General features: G+C 36.3%; 1 protein-coding gene across 1 annotated transcript; it reads left to right on the forward strand.

Annotated features, from left to right (window-relative positions):
- The first annotated feature begins 9,839 nt into the window (after positions 1-9,839).
- Positions 9,840-18,424, forward strand: VIP (vasoactive intestinal peptide). The gene is made up of 7 exons (XM_027551885.1): positions 9,840-10,035; positions 11,246-11,360; positions 13,134-13,256; positions 14,181-14,285; positions 15,033-15,164; positions 15,985-16,073; positions 17,574-18,424. The coding sequence occupies exons 2-6, from the start codon at positions 11,254-11,256 to the stop codon at positions 16,028-16,030; spliced, it is 513 nt and encodes a 170-aa protein (XP_027407686.1). The 5' UTR covers positions 9,840-10,035; positions 11,246-11,253; the 3' UTR covers positions 16,031-16,073; positions 17,574-18,424.
- Positions 18,425-20,031: the final 1,607 nt, after the last annotated feature.

Consider the following 20,031-nt stretch of genomic DNA (forward strand, 5'->3'; position numbering starts at 1 on the left):
TCCATTCCAATACTATTGCCTGGAAAATCCTATGGACAGAGGAGCCTGGTAGGCTACAGTCCATGGGGTTGCAAAGAGTCGGAAATGACTTCACTTTCACTTTCATATTCTAATATATTTTTCTTAATACATAAAAATACAAAATATATGGGACTTCTCAGGTGGCACTAGTGGTAAAATAACCCTCCTGTCAATACAGGAGACACGAGAGACGTGATACAAGAGACAAATACTTTAAAAGAATATGCCTTTCCACTGTGTGTGTCTAGATGAGGAGCAACATATCTATTGCACTCAAAATGCTATTCAATTATTAAAGAACAAGATAATAGGGAAAATCCCCTGGAGCAGCAAATAGCAACCCACTCCAGTATTCTTGTGTGGAAAATTCCATGGACAGAGGGGCCTGGCAAGCCACAGTCCATGGGGTCACGAAGAGTTGGACACGACTGAGCACACAAGCATGTTCTTCAAGAGCATTTGTATGGTGATCATTCTATTTAAGGTTGCACAGCTGAGAGAAGTTGAGAGCTGCTAGCAGAATAGCTGGACATCTCCTGTTAGTCAGCTACTGTTTAAGTATTGTTGCATTTGTATGTAATTAAGAGCATCCACTTAAATGTTTTATTCTTCATCCTTTCAAATTTCTCCAGCCAGCTGTATGACTGTTTACACCAGAGTTGACACAGCAATTCTACTCCAGGGTTTTATCCCAGTGAAGCTATTTAAGGAAAGCAAAAGAGCTATATACGTTCATGAAGATATCCAGCATGTCTTTCTTTATAAGAGAATATAAGAAAATATTGGGAAGAACCCACCTCTCCCACCTCCCAGAGATGCTGTATTAAGGGGGATGTCTGTGTATGCCCAGTTGCTTAGTTGTGTCTGACTCTGAGACCCCATGGACTATAGCCCCGTCCATGGAATTTTCCAGACAAGAATACTGGAGGTGGCTGCCATTTCCTCCTCCAGGGGATCTTCCCAACTCAGGGATCAAACCTGCATCTCTTGCATCTCCTGCATTGGCAGGTGGATTCTTTACCACTAGTGCCACCATATCCACAAAGTGCAATATTATAAAAATATGATGAAGTTATAAAAATTTGTAAAATCATGAAAACATCTGACTAAGCATCAAGAAAGGATAGCAAAATACTAAGATATAGACATATACTTAACAACTGTTATACATTCAACAACTAAAAACATATATGTATAAAAACGTGAAAGAAATGGAAATAGTCATTGTGTAATGGGATTATAAATATTTTTCATTCTTTCCTTAATCTTGTGATTTTTATTTCATAAATATTTGAAAATTCCTTGACAAATTCTAGGGTTTTCATTAGAGTTTTTGAGGATTTCATTAGTCACTAATGGACTTCCTATCTTTTAAATACTAGGTCCTCCACTCATTAGTAGGACAATATTGTGCCAATTAATTCCTCTAGATGGCATTTTCTTTTCCCTGCTGAAGATGGAGAAAATAACACTTAGCTCATAGTATTGTTTGGATCAAATGATACTGTACTTAATACAATGTCTCCTATTAGACTGTATGTGCTGTGTTGTGCTTAATTGCTCAGTCATGTCCAACTCTTTGTGACCTCATGGACTGTTGCCTGCCAGGCTCCTCTGTCCATGGGGATTCTCCAGGCAAGAATACTGGCATAGGTTGCCATGCCCTCCTCCAGGGGAATCTTCCCAACCCAGGGGTCAAACCCAGGTCTCCCGCATTGCAGGCAGATTCTTTACTGTCTGAGATGCCAGGGAAGCCCACTACACAGTATATGTTTAAAAAACAAAACAAAACAAAAAGAAACTAATAAGCAGGGACTTCCCTGGTGGTCCAGTGACTGAGAATCCACCGCCTTCCAATGCAGGGGACATTGGTTTGATCCCTGGTCAGGGAACTAAGATTCTACATGTCCCATAGCATGCCACAGCTAGAAAGTCTCCCACACCATAATGAAGACCCACAGCAACCAAAAACAAACAAAAGAGAGAAAGAAAGAAAGAAAGAGGCAAATTCAGTTACCATTTTATGAAGTGTTTAGCATTTTGCACTAATGTGTGAGACATTTAAGTAAACTACTCTGCTTCAAAAGAAGCTGAAGTTTAGTCATTTTAAACAAGTGGGCTTCTCTCAGAGGAAATCATTTTCAGAGTGAGGTGTCTTATTGGGAAGGAAGAACAAAACGACAAATATTCTTCATCTTTGAAAAGCTAGTACTTTATATAAAAATGAAAGCATATTTAGTCATATTTGATTTACAGATATATTTTTCCATTAGCCATAAACACCTTTTTTAGAAGAAAAGTTTTAGGGATGCAAGGTTAATTTTGAAAAGCTCTTTATAGGTTAAGGCTGTCAGGAGACTTAAAAAAATTGTTTTTTAAAGATTTTCTATTTCCTATATCTTTCTTTTCTAATAAGCCACCCACCATCTTCACTTTCACCTCTCTTACCCCAGAAAAGGAGACAAGCAAGCAGGCAATTATCCTCCAACTCAGAGGCACTACCTTTAGACTATCTAATATTGTATAGTTTTTGTGATACACTTGATATTTCTCTAGTTTAAGATTCTCCACATTTAGTGACTGTCTTGTTTAATTTATTCCAATTATTTATCTTGCTGTTTATTTAATTACTATTTTACAAACTACTGACATTTTCTAGGTCCTCCAAATTGGTTTCTAAGAATGAGGGAAATATGCAATATTAAAGCTATTTAGGCAAAGCTAAGATAGAGCCAGACATCCTGGAATGTGAAGTCAAGTGGGCCTTAGAAAGCATCACTATGAACAAAGCTAGTGGAGGTGATGGAATTCCAGTTGAGCTATTCCAAATCCTGAAAGATGATGCTGCGAAAGTGCTGCACTCAATATGCCAGCAAATTTGGAAAACTCACCAGTGGCCACAGGACTGGAAAAGGTCAGTTTTCATTCCAATCCCAAAGAAAGGCAATGCCAAAGAATGCTCAAACTACTGCACAATTGCACTCATCTCACACGCTAGTAAAGTAATGCTCAAAATTCTCCAAGCCAGGCTTCAGCAAAATGTGAACTGTGAAATTCCTGATGTTCAAGCTGGTTTTAGAAAAGGCAGAGGAACCAGAAATCACATTGCCAACATCCGCTGGATCATGGGAAAAGCAAAAGAGTTCCAGAAAAACATCTATTTCTGCTTTATGGACTATGCCAAAGCTTTTAACTGTGTGGACCACAAAAAACTGCGGAAAATTCTGAAAGAGATGGGAATACCAGACCACCTGATCTGCCTCTTGAGAACTTTGTATGCAGGTCAGGAAGCAACAGTTAGAACTGGACATGGTTCCAAATAGGAAACCAACCAACAGACTGGTTCTAAATAGGAAAAGGACTACGTCAAGGCTGTATATTGTCACCCTGTTTATTTAACTTATATGCAGAGTACATCATGGGAAACGCTGGACTGGAAGAAACACAAGCTGGAATCAAGATTGCAGGGAGAAATATCAATCACCTCAGACATGCAGATGACACCACCCTTATGGCAGAAAGTGAAGAGGAACTAAAAAGCCTCTTGATGAAAGTGAAAGTGGAGAGTGAAAAAATTGGCTTAAAACTCAACATTCAGAAAACGAAGATCATGGCATCCAGTCCCATCACTTCATGGGAAATAGATGGGGAAACAGTGGAAACAGTGTCAGACTTTATTTTTCTGGGCTCCAAAATCACTGCAGATGGTGACTGCAGCCATGAAATTAAAAGACGCTTACTCCTTGGAAGGAAAGTTATGACCAACCTAGATAGCATATTCAAAAGCAGAGATATTACTCTGCCAACAAATGTTTGTCTAGTCAAGGCTATGGTTTTTCCTGTGGTCTTGTATGGATATGAGAGTTGGACTGTGAAGAAGGCTGAGCGCCGAAGAATTGATGCTTTTGAACTGTGGTGTTGGAGAAGACTCTTGAGAGTCCCTTAGACTGCAAGGAGATCCAACTAGTCCATTCTGAAGGAGATCAGTCCTGGGATTTCTTTGGAAGGAATGATGCTGAAGCTGAAACTCCAGTCCTTTGGCCACCTCATGCGAAGAGCTGACTCATTGGAAAAGACTGATGCTGGGAGGGATTGGGGGCAAGAGGAGAAAGGGACAACAGAGGATGAGATGGCTGGATGGCATCACTGACTCGATGGACGTTTGTCTGAGTGATCTCCGGGAGCTGGTGATGGACAGGGAGGCCTGGCGTGCTGCAATTCATGGGGGTGCAAAGAGTTGGACATGACTGAGGGACTGATCTGATCTGAAGATGTATTTTTCTCAATTTGGCTTTATAAAGCATTTAGTTTCTCCATACCCATATTAGTTTAGTAACTTAAGCCAGCTATTTGACTGATGCCACTTGGATTAACAAAAGTTGTTTGTTGTTCAGTTAGTAAGTCGTGTCCAACTCTTTTCGACCCCATGGACTGCAGCATGACAGGTTTCTCTGTCCTTCGCTATCTCCTGGTGTTTGCGCAAACTCATGTCTATTGTGTCACATAACAATGTTGAGAGGGAGATTTTTGAGAGACCCTGGCCATTTTTTATACTCTAAATTACAATTTCTGGATGAATTGACTTTGGGGGAATCTTTGTAAAGACAGAAGTCCTTATACATTTGAAACCTACTATCTCTTAGAAGAAGCTACAATTGATGAGAGCATCCAATTTCTAACTCTTATTTTTATAAATGATTAGAGCAGTTTCTCTCCTTATTAGATCCCAAGGACTCTGTTTTTTTCCTTTCTTCTTTTGGACAGGAAATCTGCTTTAGTATCCTCTGGAACTAGAACACTAGTTTCAGCAGACTGACATTCTGGTCTTTCTATACCCAGTAAGTTATCTGTTATAGCAGACAAAGCAAATAGAAGCTCATATCATCCCCCTACCTACTGGTGCTCCTTTTCCATAAGATGAAGTTCCATACCAATTTCTCATGTATGTCATACCTCCAGCTCTTCTAAAATGTATTATTGTTTTATTTTTATACATGGAATGTTTGTCCCTCTTTTTCTCCATTAGTTTTTAAGCCAAAGCACATGCCCTCAATAAATCTCTGCTTTGATATCATGCTCTCAGAAATACCTGCTCTGCCTTTCATAAACCTTATAATTATGTACTCAGTGTCTCTATTTTCCACTGATCTTTGCTCCCCTTGAGAGCTAAGATAGGAAACAGAGTCTGGCTTTTCAACTCTGTGTCCCTAAATGAAATAGAAACTGATGCCTCTTTTGGATATCGAAGCCCGACAATCTCTCACAACAAACTGGCAGATAAGATAAAGCACTATCTTACATTCTTTTTACCTAAAAATTATGGTTTTATGAGTCAGAAATTAGAACATCAGTCTCTCAGCCTGGGAAGTACAGAGAAATGACTACAGATACAGGATATTAGAATGATGATTAACTAAAAAATAAAGTTTATCAAATAGCCACATCTCCTGCTTCCTAGACAGTGAGAGTCTATTTCCTGAGGACCAGGCGCCAGGAGCCCTGGGAGGTGGAGGCTGTGATGGCCTCAGATGTCCTTCCCAGGACCACTGCGCTGCTCACCACAGAGACCCCACCAGGGTTTGGTGTTTGGCTTCTGGCAGTACAATGACCTTTCTTCCTGATATGTGTCACAATAGATCCAGCCTCTTTTCCTGGAGGGACCTGAGTAACAGCAAGGGTCTGAAAGGGCTTCTTGTTTATATCTGTTTCACAACCTTCAAAAACTAATTGTTCACCAGTCCGGCAGACATGCTCAGGGCTAGAGTGACCTTTCTATGAGCTTCCACAATGATTATTCCAAGGATTCTCTCAACTTAAATTTAATATATTAGAACTTTAAAAACAAGAAAGCTTTCTAAAGTTTTGTTGTTGTTGTTGTTCAGTTGCTCAGTTATAATCCAACTCTTTGTGACCCCATGGACTGCAGCACACCAGGCTTCCGTGTCTTTCACTATCTCCTGGAGTTTGCTTAAACTCATGTCCATTGAGTCAGTGATCCCATCCAACCATCTCATCCTCTGTTGCCCACTTATCCTCTGACCCTCCATCTTACCCAGCATCAGGGTCTTTTCCAATGAGTTAGCTTTTCCATCATGTGGCCAAAGTATTGGAGCTTCAGCTTCAGCGTCAGTCTTTCCGATGAATAGTCAGGATTGATTTCTTTTCGGATTGACTGGTTTGATCTCCTTGCTATCCAGGGACTCTCAAGAGTCTTCTCTAGCACCACAGTTTGAAAGTCTCTATTCTTTGACACTCAGTCTTCTTTATAGTCCAACTCTCACATCTGTACATGACTACTGGAAAAACCATAGCTTTGACTATACAGACCTTTTTGACCAAGTAAAAGTCTCTGCTTTTTAATATGCTGTCTAGATTTGTCATAGCTTTTTTTCCAAGGAGCAAGCATCTTTTAGCTTTGGGGCTGCATTCACCATCTGCAGTGATTTTGGAGTCCAAGGAAATAAAATATGTCACTGAAAAAGTGGAAACAGTGACAGATCTTATTTCCTGCAGCTATTGAATCCTAAATTTCAATGTCTCCAGTTACTCTTTGAAGCATGACGTTGAGATACGGTCTGAGCAGGACACACATGGCTCTCTCCAAAGGTTAGATGAACAGAGTTTCATGAAGATATTAGAGTTTAATAAGGATTGAGGAGAATTTAGTAAATACGTTGAGAACTAATGAGGTGGCAAAGGAATAGCCTCAGCCCCTGAACTTTTGGCACCTGTAGGGCTGCAGGAGAGGGGCCACTGTGCAGATTCTGGGTCTTGAGAGAGGAATGTAGTCTCTTCCAAACCATGGCTTATGGAGAATAAATATTCAGAACATTTCTTTCTCTAATCTTCAGTCCCTTAGTTTTCTACTAGTGCCTCCCTTTGGCTAAGTCCAACCAGAAGCCAGAGGACCACAGAGCATAGTAGAGCAGAGAACAGATGCAAAGGGGCAACTGGAGAGTATTCAGTAGAGGGAGGCATTCGATATATGCATACATTATGCATATAACACATATGCATTTACATACAAACATATTATCCAAGAAAGTGAAAGTGAAAGTCACTCAGTTGTGTGTGACTCTTTGCAACCCATGGACCGTAGCCTGCCAGGCTCCTCTGTCCATGGAATTCTCCAGGCCAAAATACTGGAGTGGATAACTATTCCCTTCTCGGGGGATCTTTCCAATCCAGGGATCAAACCCAGGTCTCCTGCATTACAGGCAGATTCTTTACCATCTGAGCCACCAGGGAAGCCATATTATCCATAATGTATATTAAAAGTATATATATATATATATATGTATATACACACACATATATACACATGCATATATTTCCCAGTAAAATTACTGAAATGTAAAGGATTTAAGAATGCTAAGTTTAACACAACTTCTTAAATATCTTCCTTAACAGGAGGCTCTAGGCCAGATGTCCACAAAGCTTGTTTGTGAAGGGTCAAATAGTAAACATTTTAGGTCTTGCAGTCTATACGGTCTCTGTCACAACTATGCAGCTTGGCCACTGTATCACAAAAGCAGCCTCAGATAATACATATTTGACAAGCATTTCCGTGTTCCAATAAAACTTCATTGATGAGCACTGAAATTTTGTTTCATATAATTTTCAAATGTAACAAAGCATTTTTCTTCTTTGAATATTTTTCAGCCTTTTAAAAATGTACTTTCAGGCACTGAAATGAGTCTGTGTGTGCCTGTTGTTCTTTTCATAATATCATTTTCATGAAAAGTCTTAGGTAGGAAATAAGTTCTGCTAGAGATGTGGGAACATTGTGGAAAGATATGCCAAAGGAGGGGGGAAAGCAGACTTAAACAGTAAATTCGTATTTATAGTTTTGTGTTTACTGAATTTTATAGTAACAAAGTGTTCAGGATAAACTCAGCTACAGTATTTTTTCACATGGTTATTTTTATGGAAAATTCCATAATTTAGCTGGATAAAAGACCTCTGGTTTACATCTATTTCCTTCAAGAAAAGAGAGAGAAAAAAAAAAAAACACCACACATTTAAAAAAAATCTAATCTGTGATTTAAGACTTATGAACCTGCAGATGGTGCTATGATCCCATTTTGAAATTCAGTTCTGCTTTCTATTAGTTTGAATTCATAGGAGAAAATGCAATTCTTTGATTTACTTTTATTCAGAGGTATTAAGGTTGAATTAATTTTATTTTGTGTTTTATTATTATAATTTATTGTTATAATTGGAGAGACTGTCTTCACCATTGGAAAACCACTGTGGGTACTCTGTGTGAATGCTAAGTGCTCGCTTAGACCAAGTAATAAACAAACTTTTATGTCTTACTTTTAGTTTTTTTCTGCTTACCTTCAGCATTGGATTTCCTGTGACTCTCAATAAACATATTTTGCTGTTGCTGTTCTTAAATAAAATTGCTTCCCTGGGAATTAGGTGACGAAAAGCTAAAGATAAAAAGATTCCATATGAGAATAATGTCAACCTCTAGCTTGTAACCATCAGGTAAAAAAAGATTTCCTGGAATTAAGCCACAGGAACTCTGGCTTAAGTCAGAGCTGTCAACTGGGAAACAAATTTCCAGACATTTTGAAATTTAATTCATTTAATTTTTCTTGTAACTGGGTTAGAAAATATGATGAAGCATAGCAGGATATTCTTTTACTGGATTTGAATGAAGCAAATAGATACTGAAATCATAAAGTAGAAGGAAAGGGGGCTTAAGAGCTGTTACCCTTTCCCTCAGGAACTTACAAAGAAAAATGTAAAAATACATATCCCGGCCATTTTTTTAAGTAAAAGGAAGGATAGCATTTTACTTTGTTGTCCATGAAGTTGTTCAGGCTTCTGTATTTTTTACCTTAAACTCTGATTGAATGTATGCTAGGCTACTTTGAATTAGAAACCCACAAATAGAAATTAAGTATCTGTCAAAGTACTCCATAAAGGCTTTCCAACCAGTTCTTTGAAATCACCTGTCAAGTGATAAGTTGGAAATGTTATAAACTCTATGGATGTTGGTATATGTTCAGGGATACATAAAATTCCACATGGGGCAAGAACTTAAAAAATTGATGAGCATGACTTTTAAAAAGAAAGAAAAAAAATGACCCTTTGAGGCTATCTAATATGATAATTTATTAAGTTTTTTTGGATCATTTGAGATCATGTATGTGAAAATACATTAGGAATGATGACATTTTCTACCAATATGAAACAGCAGTACTGCTACTATTCTATGCAATAGTGTCCATATCACACTGTCTTAGAGGCTTTTTGAAAATTTACCCAGGGATTAGTCTCAACATAAGGAAAATGTAATAATAGAAAGAATATGGAAATCTATTTCTGGTGCTTTTACAATTAAGATAGATCTCAGAAAAGATTAAGTCAGAGTCTATATGAATAGTATAAAAATAAAAAGGCTTTAGGGCAATTGATGACTTGTAATAAAGGAGAATTATACATTGGTAAGCCCATGAGCCTAAGTATTTGTTGCTTTCTGCATCTGTTCCTACACATAAAATTCTTATTTTCTAAAGGCATTCCCAGTGGCCCTGGGCATAATACTAATCAGTCTTTTATTTCATTACTACTAATTAGAGATTAAAATATTTCACATGAAGCTCAGTACCCTTTTCTGTTTAAAGAAAAGTAAATTTCCTCTTTATATCTTACATCTTGAAGTTACTCACTCTAAATTTATATAAATCAAGCATAATGACAATTTAATAAGAATTTCAAGTCCTATTCATCCCATGAGAGTACTACTGTGACGTCTTTCCGAGAGCTGTGTGATTGCTCAGCCCAACGCATAAGCCCTATAAAATGATGGGCTTGAAATGCTGGTCAGGGTAGAGTGAGAAGCAGTTGCTGGCAATAGTAGCCAACCTCAGCCAGCACCAAGTTCTGGTTCAGCTGTAAGGGCAAGAGAACTCGTGAAGACTGTCGACTCCCAGGACTTCAACACCTGAGACAGCTCTCATAATCTCAACAGAAAGCTCTCAAAGAACACTATTCGGCAAAGTAAGTGAAAACTTTACTTTTCTTCTTTTTTTCTCCCCCTTACTCTGGAACTTTTCTCGGGATATATTGAGTTTTTATTTCTCTTGAAAAATAACTTTACAGTGTTCCTTCTTTACAACAATAAAAATGCAAGTTTCTCAAGTCATCTGGTTAAGTATAGAAATGCCTCAACTTCTCACATATGAATGGGTTTTCTGAATTCTTTAGTTGGAAATGCTTTACTCTGTTTTTTTACTCAATGCCAACTTTAAAATAATGCCTTCAAGTAGGGTTTTTTTTTTTTGGCTTGTTTATAAATTTTTAACTGAAAGTTCAGTGGGTACATATGTATTGAAAGTTTCAACTTGTTACTTAGTGCTGTTCTTTCCATTTCATTTGTTAATTATGTGAACTTACAAAACATTTATTTTCTTCTGAGTTTAAATGCTGTGAGTCTTACAAACAGCACAAGAAACAGGCATCAAACTCTGAAGTTTCTATCTGCATCCTATTTACAAATGAAATGTGTAAGTCAATTAGATGTAAAAATATACAAGCTTTGCATTTGTTATATTTTTCCTCCTATGGCAGAAATTATTTTGGTGGTAATATGAACCTCAGTGATTTTTTGGTATTAATTTACACTATTAATTGAATTAGTTTGTTCAGACCCAAACTCCTTAAGGAGATTAAGCTCCCAGTAAAATTTATAATTAAAAGAGGAAAAATGTATACACAAAATAATTTTACTGATCTGTATCTATGTATTGGTATACATGTACCTATATACACAAATTATTAAATAGGTGACACTCCACTTTTCCATTACTCAGGTACTAAAAACTTAGAGTAGAAGAAGAAATGTCAGTTTCTTGAAGCTGCTTCATAGTTAGAAAATATATTAAACATGGATGTTACAACTCTGTTATAAGAAAATTGCCATTATGGTTGTTTCCAGTACTATAAAAGTATTGCATTCAATCTTGTGCCTAGTGAGAGAGAGGCAGAAGTTGAAAGGATCCTAATCTTTATCTAAGCACTGTTCACACACCCAAAAACCTTCTTAATTTAAAAAGTAATCATACTGCAGTTAAACACTTCCTGTAAGATGTAAATTGCTTTTTCTAAACTCTTCATGAGTCCTCAGGAATTACTGCTAGACACACAGAGTTAGCTTTCAGGCACAGCTGTGGTTGGAAAAACTTAGAGCTGTGATTGTCTCCCCTTCCAGGTCCTGCAATGGAAACAAGAAGTAAGCCCCAGCTTCTTGTGTTCCTGACGCTGTTCAGCGTGCTCTTCTCCCAGACCTTGGCGTGGCCTCTTTTTGGAGCACCTTCGGCTCTGAGGTAGGCTTTCTTTCAATTCAGACAGTTGAACATTCTTCCTCCATGTAAATGGGAATTTCTGATATGTTATTTCAGACAGCTCAATTTTGTAAACTATGTATTTTTATTAAAATCTGTTGGTTGACTTGTTAAGCAAGTTTTTTCAACTTCAGGGCAACATGATTGTTCTGAGTTTTGGAATTCACTCTCAGGGCCAGAAAGACAGTGTCGATGACTAGTTTTATAGGTAAGAGGGATCACATTTCCAAGCAAGGCAGAAAGAGGACTTGGATTTCCTTTCATTCAAACCAGTTTCAGTTGAGTAATTAGCTGTTCTCACTGTCACCTCAGTTCAGTTCAGTTTCTGATAGAAAAATATGTGTCTAGCTGCCCACTTCATTTGAGTTCATTTTTCAAGATCAATCAGCAAATAATCATGAACAGTTGATTAGTGGAATATGTATAAAATCATGTTGGACAGACTATCTAGGCAGAATCAATTTGTCAATGTTAAAAATTGTGAGATAATTAATCTACTGAGTTACCCTTCCCCAATGAGTGAATTTTAAGGTACTTAGTTTTTACTACAAATTCTTCGTTTTACTGCTCTCTACATTGCATTTCATATTTCAAATTCATATAATACAACTCACCTCTAAAGCTTTATTTGAAATAAATTTATGCTAAAGAAGGAAACAGTAAAAGGAAACTACATTAGCTTTATTTTTCTTTCCAGTTTACATGTCTTTGCTTATTTTCTCATTTCCAATTCTTTGTTCAAGGTAGGCATATGCTCAATAGAATGAATAATCTCTTAGCTGTTAGTGGTTTTCTGTGAAATTTGCTTAAAGTCAGATTGTATGTTGCTTTGATAATTAAATAGAACTAGTCTGTCGGAATAGTTAAGAGATGAATAATCTCAAGAATGCTGAAGCTTACATTAATTGCTAAACTTCATTCTTAAAGAGGGCTGCTTGCTCCTGACTACCAAGAACTGCCTCACCCAAAGATACACAAGTGCCCAGCAGCCAACACAGTCTTAATAGGGTAACAGTGAAAACATGCACACGCATGATTTTAACAGTGTGCTGGTGTTCAAAATGTGCATGCACCCACATAGTCCATGCATAGGCAGGACTATTCTCGGCCTTCCAGTAAAGCATTGGATAGCCTTCATTAAAATTGTGCTATTACATAACATTGAAAACAAAATTCACTGAGTTTGAATGACTATTCAGAGACAGAGAGAGTCTTTGGACTTGGTCAATATATAGAAATGCACCACACCAAAGTGAATCTTTGAAATAAAATTTATGGACTCAGAGAAAGAAAAATAGTTAATACTCAGATCTTGAGAAATGTTGAGACACATGATATTGGCCGTCAAGAAATATGTGAATTGCTTGCAATTTTCATATTGAATATAAAGAAATTTCCAAAGTTTCTATTTTGTGTAAGATCTTTCTACCTGTGTACTTTGCAAAGTGAAGCTACTTATTGCCAAGGAAGTGTACTTTGCTTAATGTTCTGAAATTCTGAACTAAGTAGCTCTAACTTCTGTTATATACAGCTTGTAAAAGTTGTATGGCATCTGTTTTATAGAATAAACAAGAATTTTACTATTTATACTTCCATAAACTATAGAAGTCATTAATTCAATTTTGCCATCCACATATTATGAGTGGGTGATATTTCCTAAGATATTGAGTATCTTATCTCAAATGACTATAAAACTGTAAGCACCAGCTTCTGAGAAAAGATTGTATTTTACTTTACTGTTCCCTTTCCTACCAGGATGGGGGACAGAATACCATTTGAAGGAGCGAATGAACCTGATCAAGTTTCGTTAAAAGCAGACACTGACATTTTACAAGATGCGCTGGCTGAAAATGACACACCTTATTATGATGTATCCAGGTGAGTTCATTTTTACTGAGTTTTATTTTAGCAAATACTTTTTTGAAATCTAAACATTTTATTTTTGTGTCACCATGAAGCTATTCTCATAGCATTGCTCTATGAGTTTCCATATGTCGTGGCTTCATGCAGCCTGATTTATTGAAACTCTTAATGCTTGCATGATTTGTACTTGTAGAGATTGTAACAGGCCAAGCTAAGCAAGTCATCCACCTATATTCTGTTGCATACATTTTTAACATCAGAAATTATGTCAACAGTAGTAAAACTACAACATTTGAGATTCCATGATGGAAAAAGTTCTAAGGCTAGAGTTTCACTTCTATGCAAAGAAAGGGTGTCTAATAATAAAAGCTATTCATTTCATAGAATATTGTCCAGAGCAACATTCCAGTATAGACAGAGTAACTCTATCCAGAAGGCAAAGCATGAAGTATAATTCATTTGGATGGAAAATTTGGTTTATAGATTTTTAGAGTCTATCTTAAGAGATTTTGTTTACAACCTTTTGGCAGAAGAAATAGCAAAAGGGATAATAAGGTTTGCTAAAACCAAAATAATTTCCCCTTGCATATATCTTTATTCAGAGTAGAAGAAATAAATCACCATGAATAAATAGAAAATAAATATATCTTCCCACCAATATTTTTTAGAAAAGAATTAGTTTTACAGATTCTATCAGGAAGCATTAATATTGAGATATGTTCCTTAAAAAGCTAACTTCTTCAATTTTTCAAAATTTGGGGCTGGAAATAAGTCACTAGAATATATTATTTATTCAGTTGTTTAGAAACTTCCTTTTGGACTTAAGTGTGAATGAGAAGCTATCAAATAAGTTGATGTTTCCTTTTTATTTAATGAGCCAAAATAATCTTTTAGCAAACTATTTACAAAATAATGACTATCATTTTTTCCTTGTTTCAGAAATGTCAGACATGCTGATGGAGTTTTTACCAGTGACTATAGTAGACTCTTGGGTCAACTTTCTGCCAAAAAGTACCTTGAGTCCCTTATTGGAAAACGAGTTAGGTAAAGAGAATTTATTACTATTAAAAAGCATGTTATGGTTATTAAATTAGACAATTATATCTTCACTGTAAGCAACTTATTTATTTTATTCAAAACTGATAACTCAATAATGTTTAATTTCATTATAAAATAATTTATATGCTTCAATAAAATATACTAGACCCATAGATTAAGAAAATAAGGTTTCTTAGTAATATCATATTCATAGGCTCCAGACACACTTATTTTTCTTAAATAATAATCATTTATAAATTGGCAAACAAACTGAACTAGACACAGTAAAAACAAAATAAGACGTATTCTAAACTGAAGCAAATTGTAAGACTAGCTATAGCGTTTGTATTTTACTTCCTGCTCAAGCTAAGCATTGGAAGATTTTGTCTTTAAATGGTTAATAACTGAATTTTATATGGCATTACTTAAATTGGCATCTCTTCATGAAGAAGAATTCATTCATGTCTTTAAGAAGTGTTTACTTTTAAAGAACTCTTTCTTCCAATGGAAGAACACAATTTCAATTAGTCCCTCATTTTTTTTATAAATTATTTGCTCAGTTAGGACAGAACGTCTAAAGGCACCCTAGTGAAGGTCAAAGTACATTGGATTATTCCATTCTCCCCCATCCTTAGGCTTAGAGGCTTTTTTCTTTCAGTTTTTTGGTGATAGAAAATGAGCTGGGTGTTGGAATTCCTTTTTATCTGACTCCAAGAAATTATTGTTTGACTTCCTTATCCTCATGTTTCGTAGCAATAGCATCTCAGAAGACCAGGGACCAATCAAACGCCACTCAGATGCTGTCTTCACTGACAACTACACACGCCTTCGAAAACAAATGGCTGTGAAGAAATACCTGAACTCAATTCTAAATGGAAAGCGAAGGTAAAGAAATGAGAACTTGCTAACATGGGAAATTATAACGGACTTTCCAAATAGTAGTTGCATATGGAGACATATCTCCCTCTCTACCTTTGAAGCAGTAATTCTCAACCTTAGCTAACATTAGATTACCCTGGAGAATATAAAAAATACTGATGTCTGACCCTAACCCAAAACCAATTGCCAGGAAATTAGTGTCCCTAGGCATGTGGCTGTGGACACTGGTATTTTTTGAGTTCCCCAGTTGATGCTAATGTGCCTCCAGGGTTAAAAATGATGACTGTAGAGACATCTAGTCTGGGTCTAAGAAAAGGTTTTATCAAAAGTGCTGCTTTTTAAAACATGTGAAGGACAGTTAACTGGCAATTTGTTACCACATGGAATTCCCTTTTTACCTGAAAATTCAATTATCTGTATTTTACCAAATTAAACCATGAATTATTTTGTCTTCTCGGATTCAGTAAAACCTGTCTTTCCATGGTATGTAAATATTGGAACACAATTTATAGGAAATACGATCCTTTCTCTCTTTTATTCCAGTTATTTTTATTTAGATGGGGAGTATGCAAGACAATTCTGTTTGGGTGAGATCAAGCAAGATGGATCTCTTTGCCCACCAGATTATAATTCTTTAGGAAAGCTTTTAGACAATTTAAGACTGAAGAGCCAGTCAAAGGTAATGACTCACCTGAAACAGAAGTGTTTAGCCCCCAGAGCACTTAACTGAGTACCTTGTACAGTCTAGGCCATTCCTCACCTTTTCTTTAGAAGCTTTCTCATCCAAGAGCCTTCACAAGCACAATTCTCTCTTTCTGGTCTGCAGCAGTGAAGGAGAGTCTCCTGACTTTCTTGAAGAGTTAGAAAAATGATGAGAAAGCTCTTTGGAGCAAAGCTGCTGACAACTTCCCAGTGGTGAGTATATCTGTGTGTTCTTATATGCTAGTAGGAATCATCTCAGTATTTAAGTAGGTAGGACTCACTTGGTAAAAAACATCATAATGTTCTCCCAGTGAGACCTTATCTAAGAAGGACGCTTCTACCTAAGTGGATCACAGCTTAGTAGAGCTTGAAACCATTCATACAGTGTTCTGATAGCGTGAAAGAGACAGTTCACAATGAGTAAACAGTTCAGTACCTCCTACTTGCTCAGACTCATTCCTGTCATTTTGAAGAAATATTGAAAAAAGAGACTGAATCATACTACTGAGAAAAACTGGCTTTCTCTTTGATAGTAAAGCCATGTTGCTGTTATTAAAGTCCAGTCTCACAATTGACTGTTAGCATCTCATTTAAGTATAAGGAAATACTACCAAATTAAAGTGTGGCTTGTTACTGTGAAAATAACAAGACACCCTGGGTCTCATTATATTTCTTTTTTTTTAAACTTTTTATTTTACATTGGGGTATAGCCAATTAACAAAGTTGTGATAGCTTCAGGTGAACAGCAGATATTGTAGTTCTTGAAACATAATAAACTTCATGGAGTAAAAGTCAAATTTAGCTTATTTTATCTATAAAGTGAGTGCAGATACTACGACTCTAGTAATATCCACTGTAAAACCTTTTTGGAGTAGAGAAAACACAAATAGATTTTTTTTTTCCTTTGCTAAGTTGACAAGGTTGTCATCAAAATTGTTTTTGTGTGAACATGGACACAAGGCATATTTCTTTCCTGAGTGACATTAATGTTTACAGTAGTTCATAAAATATTTTTATAATGCTTGGCAAATCTTTGAAGAAATTTCGTAGCATCACTATATCAAGTTGTCACAATTTTTCTCTAAAGGACTCTGAGGACAAACTTCTGGTTTTGTGTATTCTACAGTTTCTGTAACATCTGTTCAACTCTGCTACTATAGCATGAAAAATCCCTGTAAGAGAGATATGTGGTCAAGGGTGCTGCAGGTACCCTTTCCTCATCATGCACAGACATTTCAGAGAAACAAACTCCTCGAATGCTCAAAAAAGAGAGTAACATACAGATTCTCAAAGAAGTTTATCAAATAAGACTTTTCCATTAAATTAAGAAATGCAATAGGCACTGAAATATAACAGAGGATTCATTACTCTGTCCCTTTAAGAGATTCCATCCTCCATTTTTTGCTATTTTGAATGGGTGACATTGGACAAATTCTTTTAACAGGAAGTTTTGTTGGTCAGCCAATTGTGAAAATTACAAATAAGTAATTATTTATGACTAGTTAAAGAACCCCTTCACATTCCGGCTCCCTTCCCAACAATAAGTTCTTCTGGAAGAGTTCCTCTTGATATTCCAAAATGTGATCCCCTCTCAAAAGCTGCTGATCAAGTGCAAAGATAAATATTTATTAAATGAGTGGATCAGTAAATGAAAGTCAGAGGCTGTAAATAAAAATGATTTTATGCTTAAAACACCAATTCTTTCTTTTTCAGAATTCTTGAAGGAAAACAATAAGTGAAGTAATTTTATTTTGAGTTCTACATAAGTAATTCAAGAAAACTACTTCAATATCAAAACCAAATAAAATACATTGTGTTGTGAATGTTGTGATTTATTTTACTCTGATGTAATAACTGTGATGTTTACATTGTAAATATTATTTGTGAGTTCTGAAATTTGTCTTTAACTCATGAGAATTCTGTGATTTCATGTGCTGTGTATCCTTTCTAATAAAAATATATTTAATGATAAGTAAATACTAGGTTAATTCCAATTATATGAGGCTTTTTGGAAGGATAGTAATTGAGCAAAATTGATGTGTTTATTTATAGGACATACTTAACTATGCAGAAGAGTGGAGCTGATAATTAGCACATCTAAATTTGAATGTTGAGCAGATAGAATGCTGTGTTAAATAAACTTCAGAGTATTTAAGAGAATGCCAAAAGCAAAGATAAAAAAATTATTTTAAAAAAAGATTTTCAGAAAATGTTGTGTGTTTCCATGTTCTTAGGCAGCATTCATTTTGAATGAGATTTTTAAATCTTTCAAATTTGAATGTCTAATTGCCAAATACTCTTCTGATTGAATGCTTCAGTTAAGGAGAATGGCCTCTATTTCTGACACTGAACTTTTCCTTTATGCTTGTGTTAAGTATGTGTAACGTGTAAACTGAACAGAACACTTGTTTTTCAGTGATAAATATTTTTTCCATTGTCTCTCAGATAATGCTTAGGTCATATCAGCTTTCTTCAGTGAAAGTACATTTGGAGAAACAACTATTTTTCCAAAATGATTGTAAGAAATTAAATATAGAAAATAAAGACCTTTGATTATCATTGCAGGCACTTTCTGTTGTTTTGATTCTTTATACTGTTTTGATTCTTTGCAGCAATTTGTTGTAGCTCCAAAGTTCCAGGAACTAAATAGTTCTTGTGATGTTTAGGGTAGAATTATATTTGACTTTGAGTGTGTTCTAAAATAACTATGACTTAAGTAAGAGAGAAATTTCTTTCTAATACAAAGCCAGAAGTAAAATGTCAAGGGTTAGCATGATGGTTCTGCTCCATGAGTCCCTCAGGAAGCTAAACCCCTTCTAGCTCACCCCTCATTTTCTAGGACATAGCCCTTTTCCTCATTATCCAAAATTGCAGCTAGGGTTCCAGCCATCACACTTGCATTTTAGGCAGCAGGACGGACGAAGAGGCATTGAAGAAAAGGGAAAAAAGAGTGCATGCTGATTCTCTCTTAACCGATATCTTACATTAACATTCCCTGAGTAGAACATAGTGTTATAGTCAGAGTCATTTGCAAAAGAGGCTGGGAATTTTTTTTTTTCTGGAAGATCATGTGCTCAGTGAAAAAACCAAGGTTCTATAACTATAAATCCCTCCTCTATAACTCTATAAACTCTAAAACTATAACTCCTCCTCCCTGGAGGAGGGCATGGCAATCCACTCCAGTATTCTTGCCTGGAGAATTCCGTGGACAGGGAAGCTGGTGGGTTATAGTCCATGGGGTTGCAAAGAGTCAGACATGACTGAGCTACTAAACAGCAACAACAACAATAACTATAAAAACCCAAAAAAATGATTTAAAAAAATGAATAGGTCCATGCAGGGATTTTTTAAAATCCCAGGCTACGCATCTTAAATTCTCACCAAAAAGACTTAAAGAAATGACAAGGAAAATCAGGTTAAGTAGAATCAGGTAGCTCCTAACTATTAATGAAGAATCATCATTACAGGCAAAACCTTGCTCAGTTTCATTTGCTACAATTAGAACAAATGGCTACATGAGGAGAGACTAGTCTAGAATTACTAGTAATTGGAAAATAGTTTATACAAATTGAAATGAATTGGACTAACTGTACCTTTCCTTCATATCTGATTTCACAAATTATAGATCTTTGTTAAGTGACTTATCTATGCAAAACGCTCACTGCAGTGAAAACAGAAAACTTCTAGATGCTATTTGCACACAAGAAGCTTATAAAGATCAAAGTTGGGCATCATTAAAGTGCAATTTGAATGTGAATCTAGAGTTTTATTTTATTTATGTATTTTCTTGGCCATGCCACACAGCATGTGGGATCTTAGTTCACTGACCAGGGATCAAACCCAGGCCCTTGGCAGTGAAAACGTGGAGTCCTAAACACTGGGCTGCCAGGGAATTCCCTAAAGAGTTTTGATTTTATCTCATTAATATGAATATTCTCAATTGACTCCCTATTCCTTCAAGAGACACCCCCATTCCTTCTCAATTGACTCCCTATTCCTTCAAGAGACATCAATGACTGTGATGTACCAGGAGGATATCTGGGAGATGAGTGTTCTAGGCAGAAGCAAGATCAAGAGCGAGTGAGGGAATAGTCTGGCACATCTGAACAGCAAGGAAGGCAGGATGCCCCAAACAGTATGAGCTGGACAAGGACTGAGGAGGAGACAAGGT

Source organism: Bos indicus x Bos taurus, chromosome 9 (assembly GCF_003369695.1).
Source record: "Bos indicus x Bos taurus breed Angus x Brahman F1 hybrid chromosome 9, Bos_hybrid_MaternalHap_v2.0, whole genome shotgun sequence".
Classification (NCBI taxonomy): Eukaryota; Metazoa; Chordata; class Mammalia; order Artiodactyla; family Bovidae; genus Bos; species Bos indicus x Bos taurus.